The 18,061-nt window shown below is 45.4% G+C and overlaps 7 protein-coding genes across 7 annotated transcripts; 4 read left to right on the top strand and 3 right to left on the bottom strand.

The window, feature by feature from the left end:
• Window positions 1–225: 225 nt before the first annotated feature.
• On the top strand, window positions 226–1,068 carry TREMEDRAFT_72703 (uncharacterized protein). The gene is made up of 2 exons (XM_007002066.1): window positions 226–709; window positions 865–1,068. Exons 1-2 carry the CDS (start codon window positions 264–266, stop codon window positions 1,028–1,030), a joined length of 612 nt encoding a protein of 203 aa, XP_007002128.1. The 5' UTR covers window positions 226–263; the 3' UTR covers window positions 1,031–1,068.
• A 42-nt stretch (window positions 1,069–1,110) lies between these two features.
• On the bottom strand, window positions 1,111–2,055 carry TREMEDRAFT_58425 (uncharacterized protein; the record flags this gene model as incomplete). Its single annotated transcript, XM_007001202.1, has 2 exons — window positions 1,111–1,145; window positions 1,269–2,055. 2 exons carry the CDS (start codon window positions 2,053–2,055, stop codon window positions 1,111–1,113), a joined length of 822 nt encoding a protein of 273 aa, XP_007001264.1.
• A 685-nt stretch (window positions 2,056–2,740) lies between these two features.
• Window positions 2,741–3,409, top strand: TREMEDRAFT_24060 (uncharacterized protein; the record flags this gene model as incomplete). The annotated part of the gene is made up of 3 exons (XM_007000410.1): window positions 2,741–2,822; window positions 2,966–3,189; window positions 3,383–3,409. Coding segments are annotated over 3 exons (333 nt in total), but the record flags the coding sequence as incomplete, so codon positions are not given.
• Window positions 3,410–4,525: 1,116 nt separating this feature from the next.
• TREMEDRAFT_72704 (uncharacterized protein) lies at window positions 4,526–5,939 on the bottom strand (the record flags this gene model as incomplete). The annotated part of the gene is made up of 4 exons (XM_007002067.1): window positions 5,761–5,939; window positions 5,412–5,575; window positions 4,803–5,164; window positions 4,526–4,603 (listed from the first exon to the last, which is right to left on the bottom strand). The coding sequence occupies exons 1-4, from the start codon at window positions 5,920–5,922 to the stop codon at window positions 4,527–4,529; spliced, it is 765 nt and encodes a 254-aa protein (XP_007002129.1). The 5' UTR covers window positions 5,923–5,939.
• A 147-nt stretch (window positions 5,940–6,086) lies between these two features.
• TREMEDRAFT_41611 (uncharacterized protein) lies at window positions 6,087–8,947 on the top strand (the record flags this gene model as incomplete). Its single annotated transcript, XM_007000869.1, has 8 exons — window positions 6,087–6,277; window positions 6,321–6,444; window positions 6,645–6,812; window positions 6,885–6,991; window positions 7,036–7,345; window positions 7,461–7,958; window positions 8,089–8,139; window positions 8,460–8,947. 8 exons carry the CDS (start codon window positions 6,087–6,089, stop codon window positions 8,913–8,915), a joined length of 1,905 nt encoding a protein of 634 aa, XP_007000931.1. The 3' UTR covers window positions 8,916–8,947.
• A 294-nt stretch (window positions 8,948–9,241) lies between these two features.
• TREMEDRAFT_58429 (uncharacterized protein) lies at window positions 9,242–11,407 on the bottom strand (the record flags this gene model as incomplete). The annotated part of the gene is made up of 4 exons (XM_007001203.1): window positions 9,242–10,078; window positions 10,210–10,349; window positions 10,544–10,807; window positions 10,915–11,407. 4 exons carry the CDS (start codon window positions 11,405–11,407, stop codon window positions 9,242–9,244), a joined length of 1,734 nt encoding a protein of 577 aa, XP_007001265.1.
• Window positions 11,408–11,598: 191 nt separating this feature from the next.
• Window positions 11,599–14,630, top strand: TREMEDRAFT_72706 (uncharacterized protein; the record flags this gene model as incomplete). Its single annotated transcript, XM_007002068.1, has 7 exons — window positions 11,599–11,619; window positions 11,668–11,760; window positions 11,811–11,956; window positions 12,030–12,602; window positions 12,716–13,785; window positions 14,290–14,355; window positions 14,494–14,630. The coding sequence occupies 7 exons, from the start codon at window positions 11,599–11,601 to the stop codon at window positions 14,628–14,630; spliced, it is 2,106 nt and encodes a 701-aa protein (XP_007002130.1).
• Window positions 14,631–18,061: the final 3,431 nt, after the last annotated feature.

An 18,061-nucleotide genomic window follows, 5' to 3' on the forward strand; every position in this document is an offset into this window, starting at 1 on the left:
GGGAATGGAGAGAAATGGCAGGAGAGGTGGGATATGTCACTTTGAGAAAGAGAAGAGAAGAAATGGCTGGAAAAGTTTCATGCATCTTTTCCGAGATCCGAGACACAATGTCAGCCACACTCACAAACTTCCTCCAAATGCCATTGTCAGGCTGACCAGTTTCGTCCTTCCCCCCTTCTTCTCCCTTGCTCCCTTGACTGCCAATACATACAACTTCGACATCTAGACGGGTTGCTAGCATCCTCGTCGCCCTCCTTCTTGACATGTCCCTCTTCAATATCACCACAAATATTCCTCGGACACCTGTTTTATCCCGAAACGTCATGCATCACGCCAGACCATCCCGTTTACCCCATCTCCCCTCTCCTCACACACCCAAACTTCCCCTCCCGACATCGGGAACGAGCAAACCACATATCAACCCCACCGACTCTGTGTCCAGAACTCGATCAGTCCCTCTTGTCGGAACACCTCTCACTCTCCATCACTCCCCTCCACCTTCCGCACCCACCTACACCACCGGATCAGTTCCTAGTTTGTTGAGATGGATAGGGGGCGAGAGTGTGCGTCTGACAGGACAAGAAGGAGCACCTAGGCGACGTGAAAGGAAATACGAGGGGTCCGATGCGTTGGATTGGAGTGCGGAGATGAAGGACAAAATGATGAAGATGAGAGGGGTGGGTTTTTCGAGGAAAGAGATTGGCCAGAGGTGTGTCTTCCTTCTTCTTGCCCAGTATGCCTTATCATCCTCCTTCGTTCACTTCCCAGTAACGACAAGGAATGCCACAGTAAGATATAATTTGCGAGATGACGTTCATCATGCAAGGTAGTATAAGAGTAACGAGGATGGAGTTGACAAAATAGCCTCGGAATACAAAAAGACCAATGGTACCTCATCTCCCGTGTCGCCCCACTCACCACGGAACAATCCAAAAACAAACGATCAGAGATGGAGGAGCAAGAGACCAGTTGGGGATTCCGAAAACGTCTACACAGGGCCAAAAGGGCGCGGAGGAGGGAATATTGGTAGTCGGGCTCCCTGACCATGCATTCTCTCAGATAATTCGCATCCACCTTCATTTCACATCAAACACGGTCCTTTTCTTCGATTTAGGCTCCTCCCAAAGCTACGACACTACCGTCTGCTTTCCGTTCAATACTGATATACCGAGTTAGGCGGTTTCTTTCTTCAATCACACTGATTATCGTATCACCATTTGACGTATCATCCTTCAAAGAAAGCGTCCGTGAGTCAGATGTTTACTTACGGGTCGACGTCGCCCCTTTTTCCTTGCCGTCAACCTTGGCATCATAATGACGTCTTGGCCCATGCGCAGTGTCAGAGACAGACAAAGATAAACTGCTTCTCAAGGGGTCAAAAGAATAAAGTACCGATCGATGTTTTCCCCTATATTCCAAAGATACAATTTGACCGGATTTCTGAGTTTGTTGATACACCCACTCGTCCTTGGTCGAGTCGGAAAGCCTGGACGTATGGAAACTGGACGTCTTAGTGAATGAGCAATGCGTCAATGAGTGACAGAAACCGTCACGATCATATATGACTCGATAACCCCGAAAAGGCCCTGGCACCTTTTCCACTGTCAATGATCCTAGACCTTCAAAGGGGTGAGCGTTCGAGGAATTCCGTTTAAAATACTCTCTTAACACTCCCGAGTTAAGTAATCTCATCATCTTACTTGCTTCATTATGGATTTCTAACATTTCATACAAATCTTCGTTCCATAGATTTGTATGTGTCGTGGGATCAATTGGATGTTTTTGAAGAACTTGATCAGCGTCATTCCATAGATCTTGGGATACTCCCGGAGCGAAGACGGTCAGAAACTCTCTGTCTTCACCCTGCTCGAGCGGATTGGAGAAAGTTGTTGGAATAGGGGGCAAGTATTCAGGACTTCTAGAAGTCTCTACCCAATCCCTTAGGAAAGTAAGATCCAATCCAGTATTCTTCTTAGCGATTGTATGAGCGAGGTCGCGAAGTGAAGTTTTTCCACGAGGGTCAGATGCGACAGGAGTGAGATTTACTTCGGTCATGATAATCTTTGATGGATTCGTATGAACTGGGATGTCGACAAGGTTAGAATAGTGAACAAAGAGAGTACGTGGAGGGGTGGTGGTGGTGTGGTGTGTGTGTGTGTGTGGGGGGGGGGGGGGGGTTATTTTGGGGGACCTAAGATAAAACTTAGTTGGACAGTCTTAAGTACTGTTAGAAGGCTCTGTCGTTTATTCAAATTCCGATCATGTTAGAAGCATCAAAGGAAATGTGAGAATTACTCAGTCGTAGCCGCTTCGAGTAAGTAAGTGATGAGTGAGTGGATGAAGCGACCTTTCGGCCTTTCCTGTGTCCTCTTTGCTCTAGCTTAGGGCCATTCGGAGGCCAAATGCTATCACCTGGAGTTAGTAGCTTACCATGGTTCATGACTTCGTCTCTACGGATCTGCGGCACGTGGCAGAGAAGTATCTCCACATCAGTAAGGCCATGGGCAGTACTTACTTCCGGTACCATGATACGTCGTACTAGTAAGCTACTCTGGTGAGATGGATGCAAAGCATAAGTAGTAACGCTTGCTCTTGGTCCAAGGTAAGTAGGTGAGAACGGAAGCAAAATCTCCTGTAAGTTTGGGCTAGGTCACTTACCTATCCGTCAATTAACTCGAACAGCAGACATTCCAAATGAAGTGAGCAGTCCTGAACTCGAACCAAAGGTCAAGCTCATATCAGTACTATAAAAGAGATTGAACGTATAAACCTAAGAGAGTTGGAATTGGGAGTCAAGGGTTCTTGGCATGATGAATACAAGGGTGGGTTCTCTACAAAATCATATCACCACATACGCGGCCTGTCCTACAATTTGATCTTACCCACTTTGTACTACAAACTTGGATCCCATAGATAAACCCTAATGACTTAGTTGAGTTGCGGTGAGCATGAAACTCATAAACAGACTCCGCCTACGTGTTCATAGGTGGCTTGAGTTACGAAATGACGGAAGGGGATGTAATCATAGTTTTCTCACAATGGGGCGAAGTGGTAGATATAAACCTTCCTCGGGATAAAGAAACTGGTAAAACGAGAGGTTTTGGGTTCTTGATGTATGAAGATCAGAGGAGTACTGTTTTAGCGGTGGATAATATGAATGGAGCGCAGATATTAGGGAGGACTATTAGGGTGAGTGTTCTCATATAATCTTCTTCATTACTTTTGTCTACTTCTCTATTGTAGATGAACATATCCTGATCCTCCCTCCCTCGCTCTTTGGGTTTTGGGAACGACCGCGAATGTCACTCTGCTCGTCTTAATCTGCATCTCCAGATTGGGTCTGACAGTATCAGGATGGTGAAAAGAAAGCTGATCTTCGAAGGTCGACCACTGCAAAAGCTACAAACAAGCAGGCACAAAGAACGAAAAAGGTGAACATGTGGAACCTGAGAACCCGACTTATAACGCTATGCCACCTTTGTTGGAGGGTGAGTGAGGTCTCTCCACCTGTAGTCTTCTGTGTTTCAATGTCCATAACATCCCCAACTTTCTAGATTCGTTTGAGATTTTCGATTATCTTAACATATACAATCTCACCTCATTTCGCCTTTGCCAGCATCAACCTTCCCCTCCCCCTTCACCATTCTTCTCTCCGCTTCAGTCTTCCTGTCTGAGCTTCAACACGAACAACTCTGCCATCCTGGAACACCACGGTTCGTCGTGACTCCATCCCGTCGCTTTCCTCCTATGCGTGGAGGTTGCGCTGACCAACAGATTCAGACTCTTCCGAAGAATCCGACCCTGCAGATGAAATCGACCTAGAAGATCCTATGGCAGCATACCTCCGAGCGGAGAAGAAACAAAAACGGATCAAAGGGAAACGCGAGCGAGAGGGAGAGGATAAAGAAGAGCGTCGAGCTCGAAAAGCTGCCAAAAGGGCGAAGAAGGAGGCCAGAGAGAAAGAGAAGATGGGTGGGAGTAAAGATGCCAAAGAATCGTTGAGACGGAAAGAGAGTAGAAGAAGTAGACATGGAGATGAGGGAAGAAATAGGGAGATGTCCCCTGGGAGAAGAAGTAGAGATGAATACGACAGAAACGAGAGCAGAGAGGGGCATAGGAGCGAGTACAAGGATGACCATCGAGATTTGTCAGAGGGTAGAGAGAAAATAGGAAAAGATGGAGGTAGAGGACGAGATAATGATCGAGATAGAGATAGAGACATGAGAAATGGTCGAGAGACTTCCCGGGCTAGAGCGGATAGAGATGATTGGCGTGAGGGAAGATGGGAGTTGGAACGGCAAGAGAAGAGTTTGAAGAGTCTGGATGCTTATTCCGATCGAAGGGAGGATGGTCGTCATAGATAAGATCCTAGATGAATATTCATGAAACGTATGTCAAATTTTGTACGAAACATAATTGAGGAACTATCACATGTACCAGACCAGAGTGAAACTTGAATGGATAAATGCACATCTTTCATCGATCATCGAAGAGGTATGCATTTCATATAAAAGAATAGAATTTTATCATACCACTTGTGTCTGCTTTGAAGGAGTGGACGGAGTTACTAGATAACCGTGTTTCTTCGGATTCGAATAATACTCTATCATATTAGTGATCCCAATTCATTTTTTCTTGTTTATCCCTAGTCTTCCATTCATCTTTACTTCACGACCAGACCTATAAGACGACAAAATAAACCTTCACCACCAAAGCCCCCTTCGAAAATTACGTTCCATCTCTGATCATTCTCTTCGAGAAAATAATGTGGGACGATGAAATGAGGAAAAGAGAGCACATACCGATATCAGCTTTTCTCACAGGTAAAGCATTCTTAACTCTTCTCCCTTCGAATTTCTCCGGCCATACCTCTTGTCTCAAAGCTAAACGATTATGATAAACAGCTTTCACTTTCCCTCCAGCATTCATTATGGCTTCAGCTGCGGAAGTGCTAAACCTTCCCAATTCCAAATCTAGTGGAGGGAGAGGAAGAGTAGGATCAGGAGTTCCTAGTAATTTTATACCTGAACAATGTGATAATCCATGTACTGCGTTGGTACGGACTAAATGATGGGTTGTTATTGTTTTAGAAGGATCTAATCTACCGAGGAGAAGCCATTCTTGTAGTTTTGGGATATTGAGGGGAGCGAAAGTTTTGGCGGTGCTTTTTGTTAGATAAAGATCGGTTCATTCCTTAAACATAGAAGGTGCCAGGAGACAGGATTGCTTTTGAAACGGTCCACGAGTGAGGATCTAAGAAGGGGATGTCATGAGATGATATTGGATATGAAATAAGTCATGACAGAGAGAGAGAGAGAGAGAGAGAGAGAGAGAGAGAGAGAGAGAGAGAGAGAGAGAGAGAGAGAGAGAGAGAGTTGGAATAGTGGGAAGGATATATGAGACAAACTCACAAATTTACAAAACCTCTCTTAGGGAATAAACGATGTAAAGGTGTTTGTCCACCTTCAAACCTTGCGTTAGGTTTTCCATTCCCCGATCTCGCTTTTTGACCTTTATGACCTCTACCTGAAGTTCCACCTTTTGTAGAACCTTGTCCTCTACCGTACCGTGTGTTCTTAAAGTTAGTTCAGTTTAGATTTTTTTTGTATGACATTCGTTTCCCTCTTGTCCTTTTCCCGTCGTTTGTACGTGTGACACACGTCTTATAGTACCACAGTATCAGATAGATCCTTTTATTGCGAAGAAGATGATATGAACAAGACTAGGAGGGAAAGAGGGGTGGTGGTGAATGTGACTCACCGGGACATTTGCACCTTTGGGAGATTTGAGTGAATCCAACCCTACCCATGATGACGCAGTTCGGGAGGAAGAAGCTACACAGTTCCGATAGATATCTTGTACTTGAATACGACTCGTGTTGAGCCTTATGAGACTCAAAGTGGATGATAACAGGGACGTCATTGTATACAGCTTTACTCTGACTCTTTTTCGAGGTTGAATGGAGGAAAATGAGTTGTGAGTGTTGGGTAGGCTTATCAGAAGAAATTGGTGGAAAATCCACGTCATTCAGGAATTTCACCACTCAAACTCACTCGATCAAAAACCACATCTTCGTCTCCCTTTGTATGCTCAAAGCTTTTCATACACTCACTTTCGCACTTTCACGTCCAACAGCATCCGTACAGATCTCACGGAATAACCATATTGCAAACAGGGTCAATTTTCTACGAACACCCAACAATCGTTCATTCAACATGTCCGCTCCAGAGGCTAACCTTCATAAAGATGAAGAGACGGGGGAGATGGTCTCCAAGTCGTATGTCTTCTCTTGCTCTACCCGTTTCATGGCTGATGTGAAGCGAATTGAAGAGAAGAATCAATGCGAGACAGAAATTGGCTCAGAAAGCTGAGAAAGCTCTGAAGGCACCTGTTCAAGCTTCCAAGCCGAATACAGCGGAGGCAGAGGCTGAGATGGATGCGGCGGTCAGTGTTCCTTCTGTCTCATGGTCTCTTGGCCTCGGTGCATATTGGAAACTGTTTCGACCATGGCCCTGGTTTCCCTACCTCCCCGCCACCCTTCCGTCTCTCTTTCCAATTATAACGCCCAGTGATTCTAGTCCCAGTGGGTCCCTGCACATGGCCAGGAGCTGTGACGACCCTTTAACACAAAGCTGAACATGTAGCAATTCTATGCCATGAGATTCAACGCTATCAAACAATTACGTCAGACAAAAAATCCAGATCCTTATCCTCACAAATTTCATGTCACCCATGGAATTCCTACTTTCATCAAACAATGGGGCCCCGATGGGGTGCTTGCGTCGGGGACCACTTTGGAAAAGGAGCAACCGGTGAGTCTTGCCTACCTTGAATCTATCAAGACACACGAGCAGAAATGTAGGCAAGGGCTGATGTTTGGTCAGATCTCTTTGGCAGGAAGGGTCATGTCGATCCGAACATCATCCAGCAAGTTGATATTTTACGATCTCAAAGCGGATGGAGAAAAGGTCCAGGTCATGGCTTCTGCTCAGTAAGTTTTTCCAAATCATATCAACAATGAAGCTTAAGTTGCAGAGCCGCCCCTTCTCTCGACGCCTTTCTCGATTCACATAATGTTATACGACGAGGCGACATCATCGGTGTTACCGGGGTACCTTCACGTACGAAAGCTGGCGAGCTCACTATTTACGTTTCCGAAGTCAAACTTCTCTCCCCTTGTTTGCATCAACTTCCAGGTCGAGAAGGGGTGGTGGATATGGAGACCAGATACAGGAAACGATATCTCGATCTCATCATGAATCATTCCACCAGGGATGTTTTCATCACACGAAGTAAGACCATCAACTACATCAGGAGATTCCTTGATGACATGGGATTCCTTGAGGTAAGTCTTGTGCATCGCCGGGTTCTTCTTTTAAAATTCGCCCCTTCTGCTTGTCACCTCGGTCTTCCTTTTTATACCGGAATCTATCCTGAAATGAACGATTTCTAATATGTAGGTCGAAACACCGATGATGTCCATGATTGCCGGAGGAGCTACTGCTAAACCTTTCATCACTCATCACAACGATCTCAAACTTGACCTTTTCATGCGTATCGCCCCTGAACTTTACCTCAAAGAACTCGTGGTCGGAGGACTAGACAGAGTTTTTGAAATCGGTCGTGTGTTCAGAAACGAGCAAATCGACATGACGCACAACCCCGAGTTTAGCATTTGCGAATTTTACATGGCCTATGCGGATATGTACGATTTGATGGATATGACGGAAGATATGATTTCCGGTTTAGTGAAGAGACTCACGGGAGGGACAAAGATAACTTTTCATCCACAAGGCAGAGGAGAGGGGAAGAAGACGTATGAAATTGATTTTGCTAAACCTTGGAAAAGGTTTGATATGATTGGTGAATTGGAGAAACAATTGGAGGTCAAGTTCCCACCAGGGGAAACTTTGCATGATGAGAATGCGAATAAGTTCCTCAGAGATTTGTGCGCCAAGGTGGGTAATTTTTGGTACTCCGCTACTGGAATTATCACCTTTGAAAGACTATTGTTTTACATCTCACCTGTGCATCTTATGAAGATGGGCCACGATATCTGGATGAGAGTCGGACTTGGCTGACTTACAGCACAATGTTGATTGTCCCGAGCCGAAAACCAACGCTCGTATGCTTGACAAAGTGAGTTCGGATCTTGTCTCTCTTTACTGTCCTCATCCCCTCCTCACTTTCTGACTCCTCTGTAATCTACATCGTCTGCACACCCTCCCTTCGTCACACATTGCCACTCGCCCCATACTGCTTCCTCAGCCCCATAGTCCATTAGTCCCGTGCCGCATCCTTCTCTTCATAAGATTTCGCGTGTTGCCCATCATGCCAACTTAAATGGTCTTGTGTCTCTTGCACACCCTGTCAAAGAAAAGTCCCCAGTCCCCTGGGGATCCTTCTCATCCAGTCCAATCCTTCGGATCGGACTCACACGGTAAACTCACTAACATCAGCTCGTTGGAGAATACATCGAATCTCAATGTATAAACCCATCTTTCATCGTCGGACATCCCCAAGTCATGTCCCCCTTAGCCAAATATCATCGTTCCCGTCCAGGTCTATGCGAACGATTCGAAGCTTTCGTAGCTACCAAAGAGATTTGTAACGCCTATACGGAATTGAACGATCCATTCGATCAACGAGAAAGATTCCTCGAACAAACCAGACAAAAAGATCAAGGTGATGATGAAGCTCAAGGTGTGGATGAGACATTTATAAACGCTTTGGAATATGGTTTACCTCCGACGGGTGGTTGGGGTTTAGGAATTGATAGATTGGTCATGTTCTTGACTGATTCTGCTAACATCAAAGAGGTCTTGTTATTCCCTGCTATGAGACCTGTGGTTGCGAATAGTATAGAGGCGATCGCTCCAGCTGTCAAAGCTAGTGATGCTGCCAAGGAAGAGTAGGGAAGTCATGCATTGTGAATATCAACGTGTGTAACGTTCGTACTGATATCTCTTCTTCAATGACATCAAGTCGGTGTATGTATATGACACAAGTTGGTGTATTTTTATGACCCAAGAAGGTGGGTAAGGGATCGTGCAAACCCTACTTGCAATGTCTGGGCGGAAAATGGATCAAAGTTAAACATACATGACATGATTTCTCCGAAAGTAATTAATCTATCTTACGAAGGATAAAAGCAGGAGCCAGACCTGAACCATACTGATAACCCGCTTATCGGAATGAAGTTTCCAACTTGTTCTTAAGTAAGGTAAGATGAAGATTTTGATCACGCTTTCCCAACCCTACCCCTTTTACCTTTAGACCCTTCTGCTTTGGGTAACGATTCCATACCTATACCTGAGTTTTCTCCAACATCTTGCAAATGTCCAAGTTCCACAGAAACATTGTCAAATCCCATTCCTACATTCACACCTTCGATCGATTCTTGACTCAAATCTGTTAAACCCATATTTCCTACGTCATGCAATTCTTGTCCAACTTGCATCCCATGTAACCCTTCACCGACTTCCACATCATGTAACCCTTCATCGACTTCCACACCATGCAATCCATCACCAACTTCCACACCATGTAAACCATCCTCAACTCCTTCTCCACTCGAATGAAGATTATGTACAGCAGCATATTTAGCCAATTGAGCGGTCATTTCCTCTCCCATCCTTTGAAATTCAATATCTGTCATCCCCTGAAATTCCCCATTATCAGAATCATGTATATCCCTTAAATGTTGAGCTAAAGTTTTATCATCCAATTCCCCATTTGATAAATTTCCCATCTCAGGATGAACGTCGGTACCTTCTAAATCTCTTTCTGAAAATATTTGTTTCTCATCTCGAGTATATAAATCTGAAGGTTGATGAGGATATGTATGTGAAGAAGAAGGTTCATCATTGTAGATATTCTCAGAAATGTTTGATTTTTCTTCAGGAAGGATTCGTAATGATTGTGCATCTATATTGATATCTGGATGAGAATTCGTCCGTCTGGTTGTTCTGGTACCTTTGATTGGACCTTTTAATTTACGATATCGATTGTATACATCTGGATATTTGATTTTGAAATTTGTTAGAAGTGGGGGAGGTAAATCTTCCAATTTGGAGAACTGAAAGTCAACATTCATACTAGTACACTAAGATGGAAAATGAAAGTCTGATGGTTTGATGATTGAGAGAGATTTGGAAGATTTGGAGAGTTAGAAGTTTGGGGGGTCGGGGAAGAAAACAACCAACGTACATCTTGTTTCTCTTCATCACTCATTTGAAGTAATTTCATTATACTTTCTGTATCTTTTCCAGCGTTGACTTGAGCGATAAGCCAATCATCGAGGATCTTCGGTAATCGACCACCTTCTCTTTGTTCCTCCGCAAAAGGATCTGACATCAATAAAGTGTCTCGCGTCTCATGACATTCCACCAGCCATGGTTGTTATTGGATGTAACTCATGACTCTCGATCTCAAAGCACTTGGAGGATAGATGTCATGTGTTGATGATGGAAGAGGAAGAATGGGAGGTAATGGAATATATGAATCGATGTTTGAGTTGAGATAATTTCAAAGTAGGACTCACCATGTCCGTCATGTTTCCAATAATAAGTAACATTACATTCCCCATCTTGTAATTCACTCATCACGATTCGACTGGTACAATTACATTTCACACTTTTCTTCGTGTTCATTCGCAGTTTATCAGCGGGGAGTTGATCGGAATGTTTGGATTCGTATTTGCCTGCGTGATGACAAGTGTAGGTGAGTTTTTCGATAACTGGGGAAGTCCGATTTCGTCTGCGTCGTTTCAGTGGAGGAGCGGTGACTGCTTCTTCTGGTGGGAGGGCTGATGTGTTAGCTGGGTCCTATGCGTGGCACCATGATTACCCTGGCTCTGATAGATGTAGAGTTGATAAGGACGGCTGAATAGGAGGAGAGGAAGGGAGGGCTAACCAGCCAAATTCTTCTCATAATTCTTCACCCTCGTTTTCATCCTCTCTTCCGCCCTCTTCTCTGGATTAGTCTTTCTCCTCTGAACATAATGACACCAGCTACTCTCCCCCTCGAACCAAACCTGGAATTCCGCCCTTGTATCAAAAGCATACTTGACAGGATGAGGTGTATCATCCCCTCTTTCCGGTCGATCGTAAGGAGCCATATACACCCGTGGATGTCTGATGACATCCGGGTCGATCATCGATGCCGAAGGAATAGGCGGGAGTTCCTCTTGTGACCTTTCCCTCTCGACTGCTTCTGCTTCTCTAGCGTGAGCCTCTGCCAAGGTTGCAGTGAGGGCGTTGGCGGCGACATCGTCAATACCGTTGAAATGACCTTCGGGTAAGAAGAGAGCATCGTCTTGAAGTAATGGATCTATAAAGTCTGGTAAAGTATCTGCTGATATGGCGAGAGAAGGGTCATGATGAAGATGATCTTGAGTATGTTGCATGGCTTTTCGAAGGGTGTTGAGCTAAAGTGGGCGGACAACAAAGTCAACAGGGGGGAGAGAGGGGAATCGGGAAGAAAAATTGATAATGACGTGGCATTTCAAAGTACACGCCACTCACTCCATTTCCTATTTCTCCATTGGTCATTCCCTCTTTTTCTTCCTCCACCTCACTCATTTTCACTCCTGAAACAATGACTTTCTCAGGAGCTTTGGTATGTGTTGGTGAAGTAGGACATTGGGTTTGAGCTGATGGATGATAGACCATAACGGATCTGGATGACTTTCTCACACCTTCACAAGCATGTATCATACCCGTCAGAAATGCAAAACCGGTCAAAGCGGGAAATGGCGATGTGAGTTATTACACACTTTGGGCAACTCGTCCCATCGTCTGATGATACAGACCGATATACATATCGATGCGAACAATAATTATTATGAGGTCTCCACATACTCTTTATCAGATGTGAAAGGTGTGAACGGTGCGGAGAGTAGTAAAACTGCTCTGGAAAAGGCAGAGATCAACCTCAACGATTGTCTCGCTTGCAGGTGAGTCATCTTTCCATCTTGTCTCTTTACTCTGTATATTCATACACATATATCAGGCGTGCTGACTCTGCAGCGGGTGCATTACCTCCACGGAAAGTCTACTCATCACGATGCAATCTCACAAAGAAGTACTTGAATTCATAGCCCAACGTCATCCATCCACATGCACCTCCGAAACCCCTTGTTCTTCATCAGTCAACGGAGGTTGCTCCTCGTCCTCTTCTCATGCACTAGAAACACGTACACCAGTTCTCTCCATCTCTCCGCAAACTCTAGCTAGTCTTTCCGCCGCATATGGAGCGAAACACAATCGTGAACCTATACCCCTGCTGGTTTTGCTCAGACGTATACGAACTTTGCTGGATCTGAAAAAGCATGGAGGGTGGAAAGTTTGGGATACGACATTTGCACGACACGTATCGCTCAAAGAATCCATACAAGAGTTTGAAGAAAGGAGTGAGAACGCAAAGGGTAAAGGAGTGGCCAAGCCTAGTTTACCAATGTTGGCCAGTGCATGTCCTGGATGGGTTTGTTATGCCGAAAAGGCGCAAGGGGACATGTTGCCTTTGCTCAGTGCGACACGGAGCAGTCAAGGGGTCATGGGCGCTCTGGTCAAGCAATGGTGGGGGCAGAAGATGAGTTTAGAGTGAGTGTTCCAATACAAACACAACCCACCCTCTCAGAATTGGTCACGCACACCTGCTCGTCTGAGCATCTATCATTGTGAGAACAATGGAGGGACAGAGCTGACAATGACAGACCCAGTCAGATTTACCACGTCACTGCTATGCCTTGTTATGACAAAAAGCTCGAAGCGTCACGTTCGGATTTCTACTCCTCCGTCCACAATACCCGAGATGTCGATTGCGTCCTCACCACCGGGGAACTCGACTTACTTCTTCAAGAACTCGGGTTCGATCCCTACGAACCCGTTCCCAATGATCATCTACCATCTTCCCCTCTCTCCACCATTTCCACTGCTCAGCTACCCTGGCCTGAACTGCTCAATCATCCCGGATCCAGTTCCGACTCGTATCTCTCTACCATAATATCTCACATTTCCAATATCCATCCCAACCCCACACAGTTGACTGTCCGAAAAGTGCGAGAGTCAGACGATAACACCGAATACTTCCTTGAAGATACCGTCACCGGAGACGTGATTTTCAAAGGTGCTCGATGTTATGGGTTCCGAAACTTGCAAAATCTCGTCCGGCGCGTTGGAAAAGAAACCGGAATCGGCAAAGCAGGTGGACGTGCTGGTAAACTTTCAGCGGCCGTTGCTGCCAGACGACGGAAAGCACGGATCGGTACCGGGGAAATAGGCACTCCTATTACTCCTACGACGGACGGTAGTGATGTCGAAAATATTTTTGCTGCTTTAGGGAGAGATTCGAAGAAACTCGATTTCGTCGAAGTCATGGCTTGTCCAGGAGGATGTGCTAATGGAGGTGGACAAATGAAAGCTGTGATACCATCAACGGAGAAGGATGAAGAGGGATATGAACGACCGATGGAAGTTGATGGTGTCGCGTCTAAACCTCCTGCGGAAGATGAGATGAGGTGGAGATGGAGCACGAAAGATTGGGTGGCAAAGGTCGAAGCTGTATATTGGAACGGACTGCCAACACCACCACCTTCACCTCAATTAAGACCGCAAGAAGGGATGATCGGGCAGACGGGTAAACAATGGGAGGATGAAAGGTTGAAAGAGGCTGATAGATTGACTGCAAGTATCGCGAGAGAGATGTGTGGAGATGAAAGGGAGAACAGATATCAATTTCTTCGAACAAGGTTTAGGAAGGTTGAAGGGGATGTATTGAAGGGGGGTGTGTCACATGAGGCTGTAAGGTGGTAGTTTTATATGTAAGAGCATGTCATTTCTGATCTTATTTCAACTTGACTGATTGCATCATTTATCTACTAACCTCAGTTCAATCAGTTCAAATATGGATAGGATACATGATGTACTACTCACCCCAGAAAAACTGTGGTCGTTCCAGAATATGGTATAACAATATACAAATCTTGTTTCCTCTCTTCAACCTTTGTCCCTCCACTTGGAGTAACAAAAACATGTTCATAACATCTCCCTCCCGATTCGGAAGGATGTGACCTCCAACCATTACATCCTTCCCACGTACATTTCTTCACTGACTCAGAACTCGCCATTCCTCTTTCCCCTCCATCCCTCGAATCTTTTCCTTTGGTAGTACATCTCTCACATCTCCATCCAACGGAAGTAATAACATTGCCACCTATAGCCGACCCTAATGTCCGTTCCAATTCCGCGTCTGAAGTACTGTCCATTGTGGAGATTTGAAGACTTGAAGGATTTTTCATTTCCTCTAGATTCAAAGTTGCGGGGGAATTACAAGATGGACAGGGTCGAGATAAGGGTAGATGGTATTTTCCGTCGTCTTTCAAGTAGACGGAAAGTTCTTCAATGGTGATTTGTGATGGGTCGTGATAATATGAGAGAAGAAGACGGGAAGGAGGAATGATAATGTAATCATTTTGGTGGATGACTTGATCAGACGCCATGGTATGGTTTGAAAGACTAAATGATGATATTGATAGATTGGAAGGGGGAGATGATAGGGATGGGCTGGTAGGGTCGATAGGGCTTGAAGGTGGCGATTCGACATTTTCTAAAAAAGAAATTGAAGGATGATGAGGATCTTCCAGATGAGTCTGCTTGGCGACAGGCATAGAATTAGATTTCCCGTCGCGATGTCTCGAGATCGACGGGGAGGTTTGGGTTGAGTTGGATCGAGGACGACCTTTGTGGTAAGGATTGAATCCTTTTTGAACAGTACTTGAGCCAGCACGTCTGTTGATCAATATCTATCCCCTAGGGTTCTACTCTCCCAGTACTTTCGAGGTTAGGCTCATGAGTGGGTAGTATTGTATAGCACACCGTTCAAAGACGGGGGCTCCGATGAGGAGGAAAGAAAAGGAAAGGAAAGGTAGAGAACTTCGGAGAGATGATGCATTAAGATGAAGAAAGAGTGTTGTAAGATATGATGAACTCACGGTCGACTTGAACCCATTCCTCCAACTCCTCTAACCGGAGATCTAGAGTTATTAGCATTTGAGGACATCTTTTGAGATCACCTATATGATAATCTCTGTATGATAATTAGTATAGTTATATGTTCCACCCGATAGTTGAAGGGAGATACAGTAAGTGAACAGTTTAACAAAACAGAGAAAAAGTTTCTTACGACAAAATATGACGATGGGATAGAAGAGATATGATGAGTTTTCGAAGGCGAGAAAGCTCCACGATTCGTCCGACTATCGGAGTGTACGTTCAGAGGAGGAGAGAGAATCTTAATCTTCACATCTTCTCGCATCTCCTCTCGAATCTCGCCCGTCGAAGAAAGGATATACAGTTGAGATCGTAAAGATTATCGTATATACAAAAGACGGATCCTTTGTTAGTTCTCCACCTCGGTGATTGTATCATTGGGCTACAAAGGTCGAAGGTGGTCGGGTGTATGAACAGTGTGAGTAAGTCGGACATTTGTAATAACTCGGAGATGATGGATGTCAATGGAAAGAAATTTTGTTGAGAGAGGGAAGAAAGAGGAGATTGGTGGGGTTGTGAAATTGATGTGGTTCGGACTTATTGTGCGGAAAGAAAGTGCGGAATTCGAAAATGCGGAGTAGGCGGGGAGAATCGGAAGAAACGCACGGAAATCATCAAGTTACGAATACAAGTAAGTAATGTTCAAAAACTGTTCGAATGTACGACGATTACGATTACGATGATAGTAAAGAGTTGCATCAAAGACTACAAAACGAAATCGTATTACCAACCCCTATCGCAATTACGTGGTATTAGTATTCAACATAAACGAGCTCGTACTATGGTCGTCTTACATTGACATGATTCTCGTGTCACTTCCAATGTGTCCGGGGTCCTAAGATGTCAATCGTAACAGGTGAGACAACCAACAGACTTTTAGGGGTTTTCAGACGGAAATTGAGTCGGACTTTACTCCAAAAGATAACAATAAGAACTCTCAATGTCACGGTCCAAAACATTCACTCCAAGGAAAGGTTGTGAGGTGCCAATTTCATCATCCAAGCAGTGCATCGTCCCTGTCAATGGACACATCATGACAACAATTCCAACTGGACTACCTTGTCCCGGATCTCTACCAACGTTCTAAATCACATCAAACTTTCTCTGCACACTGTATGATTGGCTTTTACAAAAGTGATTTCGGATTGATACCCCCTCACATGGATAGTGTCTTTCGCTCCAAATTGGCTATGATAAATACATTGCCCATCAAGGAATTGAGCCCAATATGGACAACCAGGACTAGAGCATGACTTGGCTTCTCTCTGCCTGGGTTTCAACTTCTGGTTGTAAGGTAGCCAAGTGTCACGGCCGTCGAACGACTACTCTCTATCAGACCGACGGTCGACGAACCTCAGATAACTTGACGCTACTAAGTCGATGTCTCACCCAACCAGGAGGGCGCAGACGTCGAAAGGAGTGTAACTACGGCGTGCTTCGGCGTAGTTACTCTAACTGGGGTTTTGTTCTACTGATGGCGATGTATCTCGATTTGTATATAGCTATCTCTATCTGTCTTTCACTACTGACAACAATCAAGGATCGCTGAAGAACTTCAGCGATCTTCTTGTCACGAACTACGTCGCGACACCTCGATTACTCCACCAACAATGACCCTCCTTTGGCCATCAAAACCCCATCACGCCTTAACCTCTTTACTCTACACGTAACTCAGGACTTCTGACACCAAGTACGGCGAAGTTAGACGGAGTTAGGCTAAGTAGGAACAATGGGAGCAGAAGTACGGCGAAGTTAGACGGAGTTAGGCTAAGTAGGGACAATGGGAGCAGAAGTGCGGCGATGTTAGGCGGAGTTAGTCTAAGTAGGGACAATGGGAACAGAAGTACGGCGAAGTTAGACGGAGTTAGGCTAAGTAGGGACAATGGGAGCAGAAGTGCGGCGATGTTAGGCGGGGTTAGTCGAAGGAGGAAGAGGATGGCCGAGGGCTCGGGGAAGTTGGACGAAGTGCGTTGAAGTACGTCAAAGCGCGAGAGGGTTGGATGAACGTCTAGGAGGAGTAGATAATATTAGCTGAGAAGATCGCTGAAGTTCTTCAGCGATCCTTGATTGTTGTCAGTAGTGAAAAACAGATAGAGATAGCTATATACAATTCGAGATACATCGCCATCAGTAGAACAAAACCCCAGTTAGAGTAACTACGCCGAAGTACGCCGTAGTTACACTCCTTTCGACGTCTGTGCCCTCTCGGTTGGGTGAGACTTCGACTCAGGAGCATCAAGTTAGCCGAGGTTCGTCGACCGTCGGTCTGCCAGAAGATAGTTGTTCGACGCTCGTGACAGTATCAAGGATCGCTCTTACCGACGACCCGTGTGAACCTCGGAGAAGTACGAAGATTCTATGGAACCAGATAGGAGAGTTACGCGAGGTATGAGTAGGGACGGAGACAGGATGGAGGAGAACGAGAGGAGGGCACTGGAGGAGCTTAGCAGAGCGATGGGGCAGCAGCTTGGAGTGGAGGATAGTGTGGGGGGATCAATTCAAGGAGATGAGTTCGCTCCACCATTACCTTCTAATCCTCCTACACCTTCGGGTAATGCCCTCCCACCTATAGGATCCCCAGTTGGATCGGATCAGACCCCGCGGCCAGAAAACACTGGAAGTACGGCGGACGTGAGAGAAGAAGGTACACAAGGGGTGATATTGGCCTTGATGCAGATGGTGGCGAATATGAACAAAGACATGATGGAAGAGAGAAGGCGTAGGGAGGAGTGGGGGCAGAGAAGAGAAAGGGAGACGGTGGGCGGTATTGCAGAAGGAATATCAGAAGGGGTGAGGTACGCCATGGGACGGCAAACTTCGGCGACCCCAAGCGTAGTTGGCGAATCACGGAAGGGAATAAAACTGCCTAATCCGGACTTCTGGAGAGGAGAGAGGAACAAGTTGACCGCATTCCTGTCGGAATGTGAAATCCATTACGAACTGAACTCTCATCTTTTCCCCAACGACACTAAGAAAGTTTTCTTCATGATCTCTCACCGTATAAGGATTTG

This window comes from Tremella mesenterica, assembly GCF_000271645.1.
Source record: "Tremella mesenterica DSM 1558 unplaced genomic scaffold TREMEscaffold_1, whole genome shotgun sequence".
Lineage (NCBI taxonomy): Eukaryota > Fungi > Basidiomycota > Tremellomycetes > Tremellales > Tremellaceae > Tremella > Tremella mesenterica.

Excerpts from the sequence above, each read along its gene's own strand:
- TREMEDRAFT_72703 (XM_007002066.1), top strand. The coding sequence starts at position 264 with ATGTCCCTCTTCAATATCACCACAAATATTCCTCGGACACCTGTTTTA. Across the intron at positions 710-864 it reads AGGAAAGAGATTGGCCAGAG|CCTCGGAATACAAAAAGACC; the intron begins GTGTGTCTTCCT and ends TTGACAAAATAG.